General features: G+C 38.7%; 2 protein-coding genes and 1 long non-coding RNA gene across 3 annotated transcripts in view; 1 reads left to right on the top strand and 2 right to left on the bottom strand.

The window, feature by feature from the left end:
• Nucleotides 1-12,816, bottom strand: part of ank2b (ankyrin 2b, neuronal) — a 75,946-nt gene that overhangs the window by 7,225 nt on the left and 55,905 nt on the right. Inside the window, exons 44-45 of the mRNA XM_016540838.1 lie at nt 1,656-1,739; nt 729-893 (exon numbers count right to left, since the gene is read on the bottom strand). Coding sequence (XP_016396324.1) covers nt 729-893; nt 1,656-1,739 — 249 coding nt within the window. The remainder of the gene's footprint in view (nt 1-728; nt 894-1,655; nt 1,740-12,816) is intronic.
• Nucleotides 2,187-9,900, bottom strand: LOC107730116 (uncharacterized). The gene is made up of 2 exons (XM_016540846.1): nt 4,198-9,900; nt 2,187-3,775 (listed from the first exon to the last, which is right to left on the bottom strand). Exons 1-2 carry the CDS (start codon nt 9,703-9,705, stop codon nt 2,603-2,605), a joined length of 6,681 nt encoding a protein of 2,226 aa, XP_016396332.1. The 5' UTR covers nt 9,706-9,900; the 3' UTR covers nt 2,187-2,602.
• LOC107730139 (uncharacterized) lies at nt 9,826-11,441 on the top strand. Its single transcript, XR_001638658.1, has 2 exons — nt 9,826-9,869; nt 10,919-11,441. It is a non-coding gene; the product is annotated as an uncharacterized LOC107730139 (long non-coding RNA).

The following is a 12,816-nucleotide window of genomic DNA, read 5'->3' as shown; positions in this document are numbered from 1 at the left end:
TATAATAAGACTAGCCTACTAATCATTACCAGGCCAATAATGACTTTTTAAAATGAATCAATATAGCATTTGTTATGAAGAAACAACCGCCTGCACATTTAGAACAAATAGCTACAACATGCCACAGTTGTAATAGAAATCTATAGGGCAATATCTATTCCCTTAACAGATTATCTAATATAAATTCTACAACAAGTTAGACTAAATTGTACACAATAAATAAGCCTACAATAAAATGTGATAAATTCTAGTAAAGGTGGTCATGAGATTTTAATATACGTTAGTGCTGGTTCAAGAATGTTTTCTCGTCTTTTCATCAGTCTTTTTTAGATACTGTTCGACTTTCTCCATAGCATTTTAAAGTGGCTGGTTCTCTAAATAATTCAAATAGATCACATATTTGACCATCAGCATGCTCATGACAAGAATAGCATGTATAGTTATCTTTATTGAAGTTAATTAGGTTTAAATCGCCGTCATGCATGGATGAATGATATTTTTGCAATTTTACACATAATAATCCACGATGATCACATTACACAAAACTGAAATTGCACGTCAAAATAACACATTATCAATATTTTTAGAGACCCCCCAAAATTTCACAAATCCCGTTTTCAGGGGAGCCCATGTCTTATTAAGGGGAGCCGAGCTCCCCCTAGCTCCCCCGTAGTTCGCACCCTGGTTATATCCCCCCTATCCCCCCCGTAAACTACGCCCCTGCACACCTCGGTCTGCTCTCCCCCGCTCTGCACCACTGTCCTCTTCACAACTTTAGAGAAACCGTCAGCCTCATCCACAGTGACAGCTTCCTGCTGCGGACCCTCCAGCATCACTTCCTCTCTCTCTACTCCATCTGCTGACACATACTTACGGATGACTTTCCTTGTTATCTGTGTTGAGAAAATTACACAAGGATGGAAATGATCAAGGTTATCATATAAACTTTTAAAATAAGGTATACTGTCTGTGCTACCATCTTCAAGCATTTTAAGAAAATAATAATGAAAAAGTGTTTTGTGTGTTTGCAATATGTATCAAATTCTCTTCAAAAGGATTGCAGTCATTCGGTTTGTGTGAAGCTTGAGGTTGAGACTAAAGGCCCGTTCAAGAACGATAACTATATAAGCATCCACACTAGCGGACAATATCGTCTGTTTATTCTAAGCACACACGTCTGCTGCTTTATATAACCAAGCTTGTTATAGCAGGATTGATTCTGATTGGGATGTTTTTATCATTCATCAGCTGGAAAAAAAAATGGTATAGTTTCTCTGTGCCTTTATCATTAAAGCTATGGTGTGGTCAATCACAGGAAAAAAAATGCATGACACTAAAATAATCCAATAAACATTAAGTTAAGTACCTAAAATATCAACTAAAACACTCCAGTTTTCATAATTCATTACAGCAATAAACACTATTTATAGTACGTTTGAACTATTTAAAAGATTTATAATCAGAATGTTCATTGTAAATGATAAGGCAATTTATATTTCTTTAAAATAGCATACATTGTTTTACAGGCAACCTCCAATTAATCATTTAAAAGGATTATGCTGCAGGGTTTTTACATTACCAACTGTAAGCAGTTGTTGGGCAAAATCCCTGAATCCGTGTAAAGACACAGAAAAGATGAAAGTTAAAGCATTTACCTTTTTGACCACCATGTTCCCATACTCGTCAGTGTATTTCTCTTCTGTCACAGTCTGAGGAGGGATTTCAGGCATCTCGTCACCCTAAAAAATATAATACATACATGTAACAACATTAATTAATGTGTTTGTAAAAGTTGTTTTAATTGAACATGTTATTGACAAAGAAATGTGTTCTGTTTCATTAATGAGACACATTAAGTTTTTCTGTAAGAAGATAATGGAAATCGACTCCACACATATTCAAATTGATATACAGTCAAATTGTTTTTTTTTTACTTAGTATATATTCACTTATAATTCATATAATAATTTTTTTTTTCAAACTATGAGATTGAAAATGTCAATGGAAAGTCCTGAGACAAATACTTTTTATGGGAAATTAAATATAATGTTACTGTTTAATGCATATGTTTATTTATATATAATTGTACCAACAAATGAAAACACTTTTGTTCAATATAACACCAAAATATGGAAATGGGGGTCCAATGACACAAGCGCGCACACCCAAAACAGGTACCTGAATTACAACTCTGCGCCGCACCACCCTGGTGGTCAACACCTCCTCCTCTGAACTATCAGACAGCAAACCTAGTTCTTCAGCTATTTCCTAAGAGTAGCAGAGATGCATTGCGGTCGCATGTCTTAAGTACTGTCGTATATCTCGTATACTTGCACGTCACACCATGCAAAGCCTGCACTCTGGAAGTTCTTTTTCCATGCAGTCAAGAAAAATATTGCTGCTTGTCAATTGTCACATTATATCCAACACTTTAAGTGTAAGCAATGGGGTGCACACATATAAACTATGATGATTATTTTTAATCAAAACACCAAATATTAGTTTGCTGGTATTGAAATGTTTTAAAATGTTCCATTAGGGCTTGAGTAAGTTTGTTAGCATAGGCCAGGGAGAGACAACACTCAGAAACTGAGCGCAAACATCATGCTAGATTGCTTACCCTCCCTAGAGAGTCATCATCATCATCATAATCTGCTCCCTCTATTGTAGGTAGCTCTTCAGCGAATGAATGTTCACCTGTATAATCATAAGGGAAATCCTTCTCCTCACCAACCTCACAAGTGTATTCATCCTCTGGCTCAAGAACTATGGGTAGGTCCTCACTGGCCCAGGATAAAGGCCGCTCATCCTTTTTCAACTGTGTGTGCTCTCTAAGTTTAGAGATGCCTGTCAGATATTCAGGGCTGCTTGATAAAGATGGAAGTTCCTCAACATGGTAAATTGTTTGAGGAACATCTAAAACTTCTGATGATCCGACCTCTGGCTCAGATGTATCAGAAAACCTTTGTCGGCAATCAAAAAACTCAGCATCTGACTCAATGCTATCTGCATGAACAGGTCTTGGCCTGGCTCTAAGATTTAGACTGTAAAGTGGAGAGTCAGCATCTAAAACTGCAGCGGCATCTAACTGCATCTGGTCACCTGTCAGCTCCTGAGTCACTTCCAGAGTACAAGGTGACATAGCAGCTACAAGTGGATAAGTTCCAGGAAAAACTAAACTTAGTTCAGGCTTATCACCACCTAAAGATGGTGATGCCTGTTCAAATTTAGAGACGACACATTTAAAATCTGACGAAAGCTGGACAGTCCCTGCAGCACAAGATATTCTCTTGCCTAGAAATTTGTGGGACTCTGGAGAATTCCCTTGATCAGAAGAAGATGTGTTAAATATAGGTGAAATGGGTGTGCCTGTTGATGGTGTTTTCACAGAACTTGAGGGCAAATTTTTATAATCACGTGATTCAAGACCCAAACTAAATGCAGGGGAATCAATTCGATTTAGTTCAACTCTTCTGTGAGAGTCTTTAAGATGAAACTGAAAAGAATTTACTTCTTGCAATCCATTTAATGCTTTAGTTTCTTCAGGTGATGAATCAGGAGTAGATTTGTGGGCCTCCAAATCAAAGACAGGCTGAGATCTGTTGTGCTCAGGTATGTTGGAGACACATGTGGCTAAATATGCCTCTTTTGATGATTCACTGGTCATCAAGGATGCTGTTAAATTTAAACTTTTTGAAACTGATGGTGTATCTCCTTTTCTTAGACTTGAATCTTTCACTTGAGGCACTAAATTAATTTCCTCTGAGACACTGTCCTGTGCAAAATGAAAGGAAAGAAAACAATGTTTCTCCCTATTTGTATAAATGACATAAAGCAAATCCAACAGATTTTGCATTCCATTGCATGGAAACACTGAAAAAAAATGACATGCCTTAACATCAATTCAGACATCCCTTAATACTACGATTCAAACATGCAGTTGAGAATAAGTCTCATTACAAACAATGCAGTCTTAAAATTACATCAAAATAATTATGGTAAATTAGTAAACATTCTCAAAACTGACTATTATCTTGTAAGCTGCACACTCCTCAAGAGTTGTCCATTTAGTATTGATTTGTTAGTAGATCAAGAACTGTGAAAATCTGTTTTAGGGCAGATCTGACACTACATTCCTCTTGGTTCATACATTGTTATGAACACACAAGATTCACAGCAGCATGCTTATCTTCTTACCCTTTTTTTGTCATCCTTAGGGGCTAGTTTTCTTAAATCATGTCCTAGATCTTCTTTTTGTTGCTGTGGACTTTCCATGTGTCTCTTTTCATCTATTTTATGGATTTTGAGGCCTTTGCTAGTTTCTTCATTTGCAGATTCACTTGTTGCTGTGATTATGTCCTGTTCTTCACAGTAAGTAATTGTCTTTGTTACCCTTTGTGTGTCCTTTTGTGTTTGCTCGGATGCTATATCATGAGATGCATTTGGTTGTAGTCCATCATCGAATGAATGCTCAATCCTAATTTCAGAAACAGATGGAAGCTCCTCTATTTCACTTGGAGACTCCATTTGCTCCATGCATTGTTCAAATGTCACTAGATTCAGTAAAGCAGGATCAATTTTGAGGACAGGTAAATCTTCCTTAATCTCATCAATGTCAGAAAATGACAAATCATTCAAATTCTCATAAAACTCATCTTCAGATTCAATTATCACTGATTCAGGTGATTCAGGTTGATAAAATGTCTCACAAACTAAAGGTTCTGGAGTAATAGTTTCTGTTAGTGCTGTGTCTAATGTTGCTGCTTCGGGTGATGGGTTTCGCACATCTGTTTCAAGACAGAACATTTGAGGTGACAAAGATCTAGAATCAGTGTCTGAGAAATCTGAGATAGATGATAAAGGTCTGTTTTCAGACATGATCCATTGTGGCAGTGGGTACCATGATGAGTATGATTCAGGATACACAGAGTCCATATAAGAACTTTGATCATTACTCATTGAAGGGGACAGTGGACTCAAAATGTATTTGTGTTGCATGATTACCTCGCTAGATTCAGATGTATGTTCATTTGGAACTGGTGATGGTGTTGAGTATTCAGGTATAGGTGAATCAGGTGAAAGCCTTTGAAATTCATTTACCGAAAAAATCGTCTCAGGGGATGAGGGTCGACTTTCGAACAAAAACTCTGCGCATGGTAATGAAGGTCTGTGCTCAGGAATTGGAGATTCAGGAGAGAGTCGCCAGTACTCATTTATAGATGTATATGATTCTGGTGAAGAGGCTCTCCTATCTGAAGAGTCCATTAGACATGCATTTAAACTTGTACAATAAAACAAAGAATCAGTGGAAAATGCTTGATTTTTTACAAATAAATCAAATGATTCTGTTTGTACATGTGTTTGCAGAGAACTGGCATCAAAAGGTGAGGCTGTTTCACTATAAGATATAGCATTGTTGGAAATGTCATAATTGTGTTGCTCAGTGCATTCATTATTTGCCTTCTTTTTACATCCAGCATACTCAAACACACCTGGCTTTGGACAGAAAGTTTCACCTCTATATTGAGGATCATACAAATGGGAGATTAATGCTAAGGGAACAGCTTTGTACACAAGTTTATATTGAGGCACCATTCTGAAAGTCTTGTTTAATGGCAGATATGTCACAATGTTGGATAGCTCTTGGCCAAGTAATTTTTGGCTTTGATCATCAGTGTGATTATTTTCTATTTCTAAATGACATTGATCCACAGGAGATATTTCACCTGATGCAGGAGATAAGGGTCTATTTTCAGTCCATGTAACATCCTCAGATGCAAAGCTCGCCATGTAAAATTCTACATCAGATACAATTGATTCTAGGGAGGATGATCTGTATGTGGTTTTTGGGGCAACATTTACATACACTGATGACTTATAGTCATAAATAGGTGAGTCTGGTGATAATGGTCTTTTTTCATTCAAGGATATGATTGATTCAGGGGAGGAGGGTCTCTGTTCAGTAGCTTGAGATGCAATTGCCCAAAGTTCAATGTCTGTCTCTGATGTAGGTGACTCAGATGACTCTGATTGGTGTACATGTATTGCTGATATTTTATGTATACAAGAAAACTGTGGAACAAAGTCTGGAGGTAATGCCCTATACTTTTCCAATGATGTAAAGAAATCTGGAGATGCATGATCTACCACAGACATTGCTGTATGAGGTGACATTTCTCTGTAATCACTTAGTGAGTCAGGGGAAACTGGTCTAGGCTCAATTTCTGATATTACTGATTCAGGAGAGTTAGGCCTTTGCCCTATACTAAGGTCTGATGGATATAATTCATTTTCATCACTCAAAGAGACTGAGGAAGTTGATATAGAATCTGATTCTGGTATGAAAAATGTGTATGTGGATGGTGTGAACTCAGGAATAGGTGAATCGGGGGACAGTGGTCTGTTTTCTGTTACCAATGTCATTGATTCTGGTGAGGATGTTCTAAGATCCATCAGCGAGTCATCAAATACATCTGTCTGCATTTCTATTTCTGATAACATCGTCTGATTAGATGTTGACCTGTATCCTGTTGCCATTGTTGGTTCAAAGTGTGAAGCATAATACTGAAGTATTGGAGAATCTGGCATGGGTATAGGTGAATCAGGGGAGAGAGACCTGCCTTCATTTATAGATTCTGGTGAACCTTCTGAGGTTAAAACATTAAGTTCCTCCTCTGACAATCCAGATTTAGGGGATGAGGACATATAATCTGATAAAGACCTATAATCTGGAACTGATTCAAAGAGTGCTGGGTAATACTGTGGCACAGGTGAGTCAGGTGAGAGCAATTTAAAGTCATTAACTAAGGTTTCAGAGTCTGCTGAGGATGCCCTAAAATAAGCCAAATTATATTTAATCTCACCTGAGGTGGGTTCATTCTCTGATAGTAAATCCACTGAAGGAAGCCTATTCTCACATTTCGATGCACTGATCTCTAACTCATATAACTCATAACCAACATCTGATGTCATAGACTCAGGCGAGGATGACCCATGTCCTTTTATTGGCCTTGGTTCAATGAATAATTCTGAGTAATGTGGTATAGGTGAGTCAGGGCATCTACATTCATTCATGGACACAATTGACTGTGGAGAAGAGCCTCTGATAAACAGGTCTTCAAAAGAAGGTTCATATTCTGTAGTCCCTGAGCACAGTGATTGAGGCGAACATGATCCACATCCTAATACTGGCAAAGTAATCTCAGAGAATAACACACTGAATTGAGGTACAGGTGAGTCAGAGGACAGTGGTATACCCCCAGTTTCTGATATTATAGAATGGGGAGAGTCAGGTCTTTGTTCTGAAATAAAGTCAGTTTGATAAAATGTATTTTCATCATCCACACAGTCCAATTCTGGGGAAGTTGGACAGGAGCCTGTCTCTGGAATGATAAATGATTGTGTGGATAGTGTGAAGTCAGGAAAAGGTGAATCAGGGGAGACTGCTCTGTTTTCATCAGTTGATGCAATTGACTCCAAAGAGGATCTTCTAAGATCAATCACCAAGTCATCAAATTCATCGGTCTGCATATAATTTCCTGATAGCACTGATTCAGGGGATATTGTTGTGTAACCTGTTACCATTGTTGGTTCAAAATGAAAGTTATAATATTGAGATATTGGAGGATCAGGGGATAAAGATCTAAAGTCAGGTCTTTCATCATTTATAGATTCTGTTGATTCTGGAGAAGAATCTAGGGTAAAAACATTTAATTCACATTCCTCATCTGATAATGCAGATTCAGGGGATGAGGACCTATAATCTGTTACAAAAACTGATTCAAAGACTGCTGGAAAATACTGTGTTATAGGCGAGTCTGGAGACAGGGGTCTACATTCATTCATGGACCCATTTGATTGTGGAGAACACCCTCTAATGTCTTTTAAAAGCATGGCAGAGTCAGGTGACATGGGTCTCCATTCAGGCAAGGAGTCTGGAGAAAGTGGTCTTTTGTCAGTATCTGATAAAATTGAATCAGGGGAATCTGGTCGATATTCTATAGTTAGCAAATCTTCAATGTAAGGTTCGCATTCTGTATTCTCTGAGCACAGTGACTGAGGTGAACATGATCTAGGTCTTGTTACTGGCAAAGTACTCTGATGGAATAATGCAATGAAATGAGGTACAGGTGAGTCAGGGGACAGTGGTCTAATCTCAATCTCTGATATTAGAGACTGAGGGGAGTCAGATCTTTGCTCTGGATAAAGGTCAGACTGACACAATTCATTTTCAACATCCAAAGTGACTGATTCTGGAGATGTTGGTCGGGAGCCTGAAAGTGCCATTATAAATGTGTGTGTGGCCACTTTGAACTCAGGAATAGGTGAATCAGGGGACAGAGGTCTGTTTTCATTGAGTGATGTGATTGACTCTGATGAGGACCTTCTAAGGTGAATTACCAAGTCATCAAACACTTCTGTCTGCACATCTATTTCTGATAGTATTGATTCAGGGGATGGTGATAAGTAACTTGTAACCATTGTTGGTTCAAATTGAAAGGAATAATACTGAGATATTGGAGAATCAGGGGATAAAGATCTAAAGTCAGGTCTTTCATCATTCATAAATTCTGTCGATTCTGGAGAAGAATCTAGGGTGAAAACATTGAATTCACATTCCTCATCTGATAATGCAGATTCAGGGGATAAGGACCTATAATCTGTTAGATAAATTGATTCAAAGACTGCTGGAAAATACTGTGGTATAGGCGAGTCTGGAGATAGGGGTCTACATTCATTCATGGACCCATTTGACTGTGGAGAAGACCCTCTAATGTCTATCAAAAGCATGGCAGGGTCAGGTGACATGGGTCTCCATTCAGGCAAGGAGTCTGGAGAAAGTGGTCTTTTGTCAGTGTCTGATAAAATTGAATCAGGGGAATCTGGTCGATATTCTATCATTAGCAAATCTTCAATGCAAGGTTCACATTCTGTATTCTCTGAGCACAGTGACTGAGGCGAACATGATCTAGGTCTTGTTACTGGCAAAGTACTATGAGGGAATAATGCCATGAATTGAGGCACAGGTGAGTCAGGGGACAGTGGTCTAATCTCAATCTCTGATATTATAGACTGAGGAGAGTCCGATCTTTGCTCAGGATAATGGTCGGACTGACACAATTCATTTTCAACATCCAAAGTGACTGATTCTGGAGTGGATGGTCGAGAGCCTGTAAATGGCATGATAAATGTGTGTGTGACTATTGTGAACTCAGGAATAGGTGAATCAGGGGACAGAGGTCTGTTTTCATTAAGTGATGTGATTGACCCTGATGAGGGCCTTCTAAGATCAATCACTATGTCATCAAATAAATCGTTCTGTTCATCTGTGTCTGATAGCATTGATTCGGGGGACAGTGATACGTAACTTGTTGCCATTGTTGGTTCAAAATGAAAGGCATTATACTGACTTATTGGAGAGTCAGGGGACAAATATCTAAAGTCAAACTTTTCATCATTTATAGATTCTGTTGATTCTGGAGAAGAATCTAGGGTGAAAACATTTAATTCCCATTCCTCTTCTGATAATGCAGATTCAGGGGACGAGGACCTATAATCTGTTACAGAAACTGATTCAAAGACTGCTGGAAAATACTGTGTTATAGGCGAGTCTGGAGATAGGGGTCTACATTCATTCATGGACCCATTTGACTGTGGAGAAGACCCTCTAATGTCTATCAAAAGCATGGCAGGGTCAGGTGACATGGGTCTCCATTCAGGCAAGGAGTCTGGAGAAAGTGGTCTTTTGTCAGTATCTGATAAAATTGAATCAGGGGAATCTGGTCGATATTCTATAGTTAGCAAATCTTCAAGGTAAGGTTCATATTCTGTATTCTCTGAGCACAGTGACTGAGGTGAACATGATCTAGGTCTTGTTACTGGCAAAGTACTCTGATGGAATAATGCACTGATACAATTGAATCAGGGGAATCTGGTCGATATTCTATAGTTAGCAAATCTTCAAGGTAAGGTTCATATTCTGTATTCTCTGAGCACAGTGACTGAGGCGAACATGATCTAGGTCTTGTTACTGGCAAAGTACTATGAGGGAATAATGCCATGAATTGAGGCACAGGTGAGTCAGGGGACAGTGGTCTAATCTCAATCTCTGATATTATAGACTGAGGAGAGTCAGATCTTTGCTCTGGATAAAGGTCGGACTGACACAATTCATTTTCAACATCCAAAGTGACTGATTCTGGAGTGGATGGTCGAGAGCCTGTAAATGGCATGATAAATGTGTGTGTGGCTATTGTGAACTCAGGAATAGGTGAATCAGGGGAAAGAGGTCTGTTTTCATTAAGTGATGTGATTGACTCTGATGAGGACCTTCTAAGGTCAATCACTATGTCATCAAATAAATCGTTCTGTACATCTGTGTCTGATAGCATCGATTCGGGCGATAGTGATACGTAACTTGTTGCCATTGTTGGTTCAAAATGAAAGGCATTATACTGACGTATTGGAGAATCAGGGGACAAAGATCTAAAGTCAGGTCTTTCATCATTTATAGATTCTGTTGATTCCGGAGAAGAATCTACGGTGAAAACATTTAATTCCCATTCCTCTTCTGATAATGCAGATTCAGGGGATGGGGCCCTATAATCTGTTACAGAAACTGATTCAAAGACTGCTGGAAAATACTGTGTTATAGGCGAGTCTGGAGATAGTGGTCTACATTCATTCATGGACCCATTTGACTGTGGAGAACACCCTCTAATGTCTATAAAAAGCATGACAGAATCAGGTGACATGGGTCTCCATTCAGGCAAGGAGTCTGGAGAAAGTGGTCTTTTGTCAGTATCTGATACAATTGAATCAGGGGAATCTGGTCGATATTCTATAGTTAGCAAATCTTCAAGGTAAGGTTCATATTCTATATTCTCTGAGCACAGTGACTGAGGTGAACATGATCTAGGTCCTGTTACTGGCAAAGTACTCTGATGGAATAATGCAATGAAATGAGGTACAGGTGAGTCAGGGGACAGTGGTCTAATCTCAATCTCTGATATTATAGACTGCGGAGAGTCAGATCTTTGCTCTGGATAAAGGTCGGACTGACACAATTCATTTTCAACATCCAAAGTGACTGATTCTGGAGTGGATGGTCGAGAGCCTGTAAATGGCATGATAAATGTGTGTGTGGCTATTGTGAACTCAGGAATAGGTGAATCAGGGGAAAGAGGTCTGTTTTCATTAAGTGATGTGATTGACTCCAAAGAGGATCTTCTAAGATCAATCACCAAGTCATCAAATACATCGGCCTGCATATAAATTTCTGATAGCACTGATTCAGGGGATATTGATGTGTAACCTGTTACCATTGTTGGTTCAAAATGAAAGTTATAATATTGAGATATTGGAGAATCAGGGGATAAAGATCTAAAGTCAGGTCTTTCATCATTTACAGATTCTGTTGATTCTGGAGAAGAATCTAGCGTGAAAACATTTAATTCACATTCCTCATCTGATAATGCAGATTCAGGGGATGAGGACCTATAATCTGTTACAGAAACTGATTCAAAGACTGCTGGAAAATACTGTGGTATAGGTGAGTCTGGAGATAGTGGTCTACATTCATTCATGGACCCATTTGACTGTGGAGAAGACCCTCTAAGTGATGTGATTGACTCCGATGAGGACCTTCTAAGATCAATCATCATGTCATCAAATAAATCGTTCTGCATATCTGTGTCTGATACTATTGATTCAGGGGGTGAGGATCTGTAAAAAGTTGTAAGTTCAAAGTGAGCATAATATTGAGGTACTGGAGAATCTGGTGCAGATATTGGTAAATCAGGAGAAAGAGGTCTGTGTTCATCATATGATTCTAGAGAAGCTACTGGAGTAAAAATATCTACTTCATATTCCTGTTCTGACAATGCAGATTCAGGGGATGAGGACCTAAAATCCTTAAAAGGAGTTGTTTCAAAGGATGTGAAAAATTGTGGCAATGGTGAGTCTGGTGAGAGCAATCTAAACTCATTCAGTGAGGTGTCCGATGCTGGTGTGAATGCCCTGAAACAATTTTCTACAGTGAACAGGTCTTCCAAGTAAGGTTCATATTCTGTATTTTCTGAGCACAGTGAATGAGGTGAACAGGATCTATGACCGGTTACTGGAAAGGTACTCTGAGAGAAAAATCCACTGAATTCAGTTACAGGTGAGTCAGGTGATAGGGGCCTGAACTCATTAACTGATGATACTGATTCAGGAGACAAGGGTCTACACTCAGTTTCTTCAAGAGAGTCATCGAGCACAAGTGATTCTGGGGATATTGGTCTAAATTGATGATGTGACGAAAGTGGTTTGTGTTGACTTTCAAAATTCAGTTCAATCGGAGGTAAATCCTGACTATTCACTGTATACTTGACAGGTAGGAATTGTTCAAAAGAATCGTGAATTTTGGATTCTGTAGAGGGTGGGTATATTATTTGCTGACTATGTAAAGTTGTTGAAACATCTCCAGTGTTGTCCAAAACAACAAGCTTGGAGCCGCCTTTGTAGTGTGGATCAAATATTTTGGCAATACGATTGCTGAGCATAGCTTTCGACATAAAAGTATCCTTTGGTTTTGGCAATTCTCTCATGCTTTGATCTTCATTGTATACTGATTCAGTGGACTCAGTAGCTAATATTTGAGTGTATGTTTTTTCTATTGGCTCGCCTTCAAAAGTAACACTTTCCACTACAACCGTGGACAAAGGAACATATTCAGGCTCTAAAATGAATGATTCTGGGGATTGAGATCTTGGCTCACAGATCAAGGGCTCACAATGCGAATATTCAATATCAGATGTTTCTAATTCAGGAGAC

Source organism: Sinocyclocheilus rhinocerous, unplaced genomic scaffold, assembly GCF_001515625.1.
Source record: "Sinocyclocheilus rhinocerous isolate Xijiao unplaced genomic scaffold, SAMN03320098_v1.1 scaffold36, whole genome shotgun sequence".
NCBI lineage: Eukaryota > Metazoa > Chordata > Actinopteri > Cypriniformes > Cyprinidae > Sinocyclocheilus > Sinocyclocheilus rhinocerous.
This window is presented reverse-complemented; position numbering and strand designations above follow the sequence as displayed.

Coding starts and splice junctions, on each gene's coding strand:
- LOC107730116 (XM_016540846.1), bottom strand. CDS start 9,705: ATGTCACCTGACCCTGCCATGCTTTTGATAGACATTAGAGGGTCTTCT. Junction 3,776..4,197: donor CTAAGGATGACAAAAAAAGG/GTAAGAAGATAA, acceptor CATTTTGCACAG/GACAGTGTCTCAGAGGAAAT.